The sequence below is a fragment of the Halyomorpha halys genome, unplaced genomic scaffold (assembly GCF_000696795.3).
Source record: "Halyomorpha halys isolate HHAL.00 unplaced genomic scaffold, Hhal_1.1 Scaffold843.1, whole genome shotgun sequence".
In the NCBI taxonomy this organism is placed as follows: Eukaryota; Metazoa; Arthropoda; class Insecta; order Hemiptera; family Pentatomidae; genus Halyomorpha; species Halyomorpha halys.
In genome coordinates this window covers 49,338-56,956 of record NW_027110491.1, presented here as the reverse complement: position 1 = coordinate 56,956, position 7,619 = coordinate 49,338, and the positions used below count along the sequence as shown (strand labels likewise).

The 7,619-nt window shown below is 31.2% G+C and overlaps 1 protein-coding gene across 1 annotated transcript in view; it reads left to right on the top strand.

Moving 5' to 3' along the window:
• Nucleotides 1-7,619, top strand: part of LOC106686586 (limbic system-associated membrane protein) — a gene marked incomplete at its 5' end in the record, with an annotated part of 15,972 nt that overhangs the window by 5,431 nt on the left and 2,922 nt on the right. The window contains 3 exon segments of the mRNA XM_014429972.3: nt 305-448; nt 4,571-4,740; nt 6,872-7,145. Coding sequence (XP_014285458.1) covers nt 305-448; nt 4,571-4,740; nt 6,872-7,145 — 588 coding nt within the window.

Sequence of the window (7,619 nt, the reverse complement as noted above, 5' to 3'; positions counted from 1 at the left end):
ACCTTTCTACTAGTGATGAATGGTTGGGTTTAGACTGAGTCTGAACCACTTCCCTCACGAGCATGTCGACCAAAGGAACAGTGCCTTGCCACCTCTCAGGCATTAGGCAATACATTTAATTTTATCTAGCTACATTGTAAAATTAGCTAAAATTAGGAATCTGTGTTTCCTGGAAATCTTTCACTCACTTATCCGTTAGTTTAACATTATTTCTTTTATGGTCTTCATGTCAAGATAAAAAATTGCATTCATTATTTATGATTAAGTCAAACAAAACCTACTAAACTCACAAATTTTTTTCCAGATCGTCGGTATACTCCATTACCTACAAGTCTTCATATTATGAACGTAACAAGAAACGATAGTGGAACTTATCTTTGCCGAGCCTTTCAAGTAACTGCGCAAACAAGCATAGTAATGGACCTAATAATCAATGTTTCAGTTTACTGTAAGTTAAACCAGTGCTTATTATTATTTTGTGGAGGCTGTTTAGAGGAGTATTCTATTTCAGAAGATTGTTAGTTGACTGAAGGAAGATGTTACGGGTGGCGATCTGATAAAGTCCTCAAAAATAGTGAAAAACTAATTAGAAATGTTGAATGAATAACACTCTTCCTTGTTTCATATATATTTTATTTCATTTTAATGAAAACAATGTTTCAGGGTTGTCACCCCATCTTCAGGTCTTTGATACATTATCCTGCTGCAGCATAATACAAAGATTTTACAACAATTTGCTATTAATAATATTCTAACTTAGTAGAAATTTTGAATGAATAACAATCTTGCTTGTTTCATATATATTTTATTTCATTATAATGAAAACAACGTTAGTTTCAACAATAAAAACTAATTAGTTTCAAAAAAACTCTTCCAGTAGAAGATATTACTTTAAGAAGATAAAAATTTGGTTATGAATGAATGCCATATCGGTATTATTAATAGCAAATTCTTCGTATTATGCTGCAACATGACAATATAGCAAACACTTAAAGATAGGGTGACAACCCCGAAACATTATTTTCATTATAATGAAATAAAATACATATGAAACAAGGGAGAGTGTTATTCATTCAACATTTCTAATTAGTTTTTTAAAAAATCTCCCAGTAGAAGATATTAATTGAAGTGAAAAAAAAAATTATTTTTTTATTTCGACCAACATTAGAGGTCTTCATTAGGGTTAAATTATACAAGATACAAATATTGTAAAGTATGGTTGAGCTGTAAGGTTACATATTGGAAACCATATAAAGAAAGAAAATGGTGTTAATTATAAGAATATTGAAGTTAAAATGAATAGAGTAAATATTAATGAACAGTAATGAATAATAGAACGTCATATACGGTGGAGAAACTTAGACCCTAAGCAATAAAAGCATTAACCTGCTAGAAAGGTTTGAAACAGTAATTCTGAGGAGAATCTTAGGGCCCGTATGCGAGAATGGTAATTGGCAAAGAAGGAAAAAGTGGTGAACTTTTTGGGCTCTATAAGGAATGTAGCATCTCCTCGTACATAAGAATACAGGGGCTTAAATGGCTTGGCCCGGTAATGAGGATGAGTGAGGAAAGAGTGGCTCATAAACTGTACAGTTACGTTCCGGATGGTGTGTGGCAACGTGGTAGGCCGAAGGGCCGATAGAAGGATGCTGTGAGGCTGGATCTGCGACAACTGAGGATCCGAGTTACCCTTACAGAAGATAGAGAAAGATGGTTGGCGGCCATTGAGCAGGCCAAGGGCAGCCTCGTGGGCCTGTTGTGCCAGTAAAAGAAGAAGAAGAATGAATAATAAAAATGAAAAGATATCACTGGAGTTATAATAAAGGAGTAGGTGATGCACTCACAGGCTAAAAGTAATAATTAAGTCCTTAGGGCATTTGCCTTGACCGTTACATGATGGATAGAAAATTAAAATGCAAAATGCCTTAAGGAACCACACTCTTTAAGGCACTCTACAGTTGAGAGTGGAGTACAATTGAAGGGGTAAGTGGATGAAAAGCTATGTAACATTTTTTGAATCTTCGGTGTGAATGAAGGAGTTAGGTGCCTATCTAGCTAGTGTGAGGCACTCTAACCTCAAAATTCAATTAATAACTGTTTACCTATGTGTAGACGGGACTATGTACACTTCATAACATAACTAGCTCCAACAAAAAAAAATTGAATCTCATATTCATAAAATTTACTGATTGTAACATAACACCTTTATTCAATTAGTGTATGCACCTTGGATCCTTATGGTAGAAAAGAGACATTCGAGGGGTATTCACCCTCAGTAATGCACACAGGTCAATCAAGGGAAGAGACCTAAAGGTGTGAGAAGCCTATTGAGTGTCACTGCAAGTGTCGAAGTGATTGTGTTTGATTAGATGGTTTTAACTCCAATTGAAGATGTGAGGTACCCTATACCAAGAAGTTCTCGACAATGTGTGGTTAGTTAGCTGATTAGGAGATGAATTGACAGGATGAGTCTTAGGGGAACTAACTATAAATCTTCGAAGAATGGAAACTACATTCCGTAGGGAATGAGCCTATGATCGTGAAGGGGTTGGCAAGTCCAATGGGAACTAGCCACAGGTCATTGTTGAAGAAAAATTCACTCTACAGGAAATTAGCCTGCAATCACAAAGAGGATTTTGAGTCCTACAGGAACTAGCTGTAGGACCCTACGGAGGGATTAAAAGGTATAAAAAGGAGAAGAGATCCAGAGAAGGCAGAGTTTAATAAATGACTAATATACATTTCCAAAAATAGCACTAGAATGTACTGATCCTCTGTGTTTATCGTTACCCACTGCCACCAAAGGAGGAGAATTCTTTGAAGGGGATATTTTCACTTAGGCTTTTTTTTTTTTTTTTTCGTACCCTCCTAAAATTTTAAATTAGTTTCTTATGTGTACATATGGTGAGGTGAGCCATATGTACAGCTGGTATTTTTGATACCTTTCATTGCCTTTAGGCATTATAAGGTTGTATAACATCCTAGTTATTTATGTGGCTTGATTGGCTTACGCCAGTAGAATTCACTTAGACCTATCAAATTGTGCTTAGTCAACTCTCTGGGCTATTAAATGCCATCGAGGGATGTTATATGTAAGTCATTTGCTTTTAACGGATTAGAAGATTCTATTGTAATCTTTATTCATTGAAATAATACTTCAAAGAAAATTACAGTATATTATGTGGTTGTCACTTGTGAAATTAAAGTACATACAAGAAATTTGACAAATATTAATATACAACGTTTGCCTGATGACAGTAGTAGTTCACATGTTAGTTGTTAGGTTGCCTCATGTTGGCCCTTAATGGTTAGCAGGGGCTCTAACTTGTTATAGTATTGACCAGGAGATACATAAGAAATTAGCATTAAGTAGACCAGAGAACTGTAATTTATTTTTTATTAGTACATTTACAAATATTACAAAGTTAAGGTATTCACAAGAAATTGACAGAATCGTCAGTTCACTCTATTAATTCCTACTACCTTCCGATTTCTGACACCAAGTAGTATAGATCCATTTGAAGCCCATTGTTTTGCCAGCATAAACATAGTCTTCTCATATTATTATTACCTATAATCATTTCTATTATTGTTGTTATTATTCCAGTGGTACATTTACTTACTATTAATATTCCAGTGGTACATTTATTTACTATTAATATTCCAGTGGTTCATTTACTCTCTATTATCACTCCAGTTGGAAATTTTCATGTGTGTTATTCATTACTATATTTTTTATCGATATTTATTCTATTCATTTCAATTTCGATATTCTTTTAATTTTCAATATGTAATCCTATAGTCCTACCATAGTTTATAATGTTAGATCTTGTTTATTTAGCCTGTAATGTGGCAGAAAATGTTAGTGCATAATAATTTTTTCCTTTTTTTTAAGTATCCTTATTCGACCACCGTCCAGACCATATCCTTCAAGAATATTCTGTTTTATTAGATTAATTATTTTATATATTCTTGTTTGAGAGTGGTTTAGTTTATTTTTAATTTTTAACAAATTTGATCCTTTTTATTTTTCAACTTTATTCTTTACAATTTTTCCAACGTTTCGGGCCTCAGGCCATTCTCAAGGATACCTTCATATTGATGTCATTTTCTTTTTTCAAATCTTAAAAATGCAGGCTAATTGCCTTTGTCCCATATAACCTTTTCTATATAATTTTTTTCTTAGGTTTAAACTTTTACTGTTCTTTTTTAATTTGTTTTTAGCATTTTAAATCTAAGAAAAAAATTATATAGAAAAGGTTATATGGGACAAAGGCGATTAGCCTGCATTTTTAGTATTTGAAAAAAGAAAATTACATCAATATGAAGGTATCCTTGAGAATGGCCTGAGGGTCAAAACGTTGGAAAAGTTGTAAAGAATAAAGTTGAGAGAAAAAAAGGATCAAATTTGTTTTAAATTAACAATTCTGTTTTATATTACTAAGTGTAAATATTTTATAAAGTTTTAAGAAATGCACTTGTTTCATATATTTGTTAAATATTCTTAGCATAAGTAAAAATTTTACTTAAATTTTTGCTGACAGTGAATAAAACCTCCTTATATGCTCAGACAAGCCTACTTGGAAACATTGGCAAGACTGGTTCGGATACATGGGCGGCACAGCGAATCTCACCTGTGAAGTTGAAGCGGAACCACCGGCGGAGTTTGCTTGGACACATAACAACCAAAGCATCGAAGCAGCCAGGATTATCACAGAACCTAATCGATCTGTCTTACAGGTTAAAATACAATTAAATATTTTTCAGTGAGCATGTTAATGATTTAATATAATTTTTTAATAAACTTAGTAGAGTGAAACTTTCCTTAACAAATTGACATCTCCCACAGGTGGACCATTTTATTTCCTCAACATTCTTTATAGGATGCTTTGTTTAGAATGGAATGTGAGTAAAAATTATGAGACAGAATATAATCCAGTCAAATGGGACCGAAAAGAGGTCTCAGCAGAAAAATTCGAGGCCATCAATTTGAAATTCCTATTTTTAGTGTTATTTAGTTACAATTGAAAAAAAATTCTCTAATTTAACTTAAAGTCTGAAATATTACTCTAGTTGCTACAAGAGTTGAATATGAGAGTTGTGGTTAAATCATTAAATCTATAAAATGAAAATTTAATTGTTAGAGTTTAAGCTTAAAAAAATGTTTTTTTTTACCTGTGTAATAGTATTGTTTATCAATACAAGAGAAACCCCCCCCCCCTAATGGTGGACAAACCCCCATTATGAACCCAAAACTGTTCATTTAATTGTATTACTCATTTTCAAATTGTATAATTTAATTTACATGTATTCTGTAGTTATATTTGTTATAATAGAGATCATCTGGAAATAGTAGTTTGATTTTACTTTGGTGACAGCAATTATTTTTCAATCTAAACGTTACTCTTAGAACATCAAAGCACCATAGAATTCAGATTCCTTTTTATAAATCACCATTGTCCAAATATTCAACTTGTTGTCCAGCTTCATATAAGCCAAAAATCAATTTGAGCCTTTTAGTTCTTATATTTTCATTGCACGTTATGTTGTGTACTTTCTTTTCATTTCGAACTGCTCAAGTTTCCAATTCACTTAGAGAGTAAAATAAAATATCGCTCAGTAATCACTAAAAACTTTTTTATATAATAGAGAGAAAACTATTTTAAAAAAAACAGGAAAAATTGTGGTAGTCTTAGAGGATGGGCAGATTGAAGTGAAACTTCTAAAAATAATTGCATTAAATTTTTTTTTATATAGAAAATATTTGTATATATTTATGTAATAATTTTTATAGTATGGTATTTATTAATAATGATAAGTCAGTTTACATGATATTTAATTCAAATGTTAAAAAAGTCATGATTTAAAAAGTAGTAATTTCATTTCTGATCCTATCTTCTCTACTTTTCATCTCTCTATCTCAATATAGTGTCAAAATACATTTTTGAATTATAGCTCATTACAAAGAGGATGAAATGCTAAACATTTTCCTCAGCTATAGTATACATCTATGATTTTTTGCTTTCAAGATATTTCAATCAAAAACATATCAAGTGTTGCCCCTAGTTCCGTTTCAACTTGAACATTGAGTATTTTTGAATTGAATTGACTTGAAAAAGTGTCTTTATTTATTCTGGATTTCTTTTCAAGGAAGTCGTTAACATTACTTTGTTAATCTCCTGAAGTGAAAAAAACTTCCAATAAGAACATATTATTATTCTTTATTTTGTACGTAGCGGAATTTACCCCATACTCATGTATTATGTATCCTATTTGTCAATTATATCAATTCCTATGAAGAAGTATTGTCATTTATATACATATACTTTAGTTTATTTGAGATATAGATATCTCAAAATAAATTCACTAACTACTGATTTTTCAGTGCATTTCTTAAGAAATGTTACTTTTTAAAAACTATATCTTGGGAACTATTAAACATAGATAGCTCTATTATGGCTCTTATTTTAGCAAATTTACTTTACTTTAAATTATGTTTTCTTAGGTTTTCTAGTAGGTGTGTGGTAGTTTTATAGATACAGTGCTCCGAAAGAAAAATTAATTTTTTTAACGTTTTGAAACAGCTGCCATTTTGTATTCCCTCAAACTATACTTGGCAGTAATGTCATCAATTTTGACTAGTAATTATAGATAGTTTTCATTTAAAAAATTGGGATGAAATAACTGAATTTTTTCTATTTTCGGGCTCTTGTACTAAAACTATCAGCTGATTTTATCCATCATTTACACCAGCTGTTATTCTTTATTTTTTAAATAAGGAGTATAAATATACAAAATGGTGTAAAACTGACCAGATGTTGTACGGTTCAATAATTAATAGCATTAATTATTTCCATTATCAATCTTACAGATAAATGTTACCGATGAATCAGTATTCGGAACATATGAATGCAAAGCATGGAATGATCTTGGCAGTATCAAGAAGACTGGAGAACTAGTTGAAGGCGTGAAGCCAGATCCCCCAACAAGTGTCAGCATTGATTCTTCTATCAACGGTGTAGTTAAGTTAGTGGTGAAATGGGATAACAATGATGAAAATCGCTTAGGAGCAAGAGTCGAATATCAGGAGTCAAGTAAACATCCAGTGTCATGGGAAAATTCAAGTTTCGTCGATTTTGTGGAGAGTAAGTAACATTCGATATCTTTTAGTTTCTGGTTATAATTATTTTTTAAAATGTTGGATGGCTTTATGCATGTGTTTCTTTAAAATATTTTTTCTGATCCCAGGGACGATTCTCTCTCTTTTTTTATAATATATTTTCTACTTTAATGGTTTCTATTTTTTTTAATATATTACTTTTTAGATACACATTCTTGTATATTGTACTACTTGTTGCTCAAATTTTATAATTGTAATTTACATGCATTCTGTTGTTCAGATTGTATTATATTTTTCAACATAGCGTAAGCAGGAAAAAAAAAATTCTTAATGAAATCTTCTTCCGTTAAACTCTACTTTTTATGACCGATTTCTATTATTCCACCTTATATCTAAAGTAAAATATTATACAGTAATCACTAAAAATTTTTTTTATTAAATATTATTATTTTCTTGAAAATATTTGTTAAGTTGTGTTTAGTAATCCTAATAAAATATT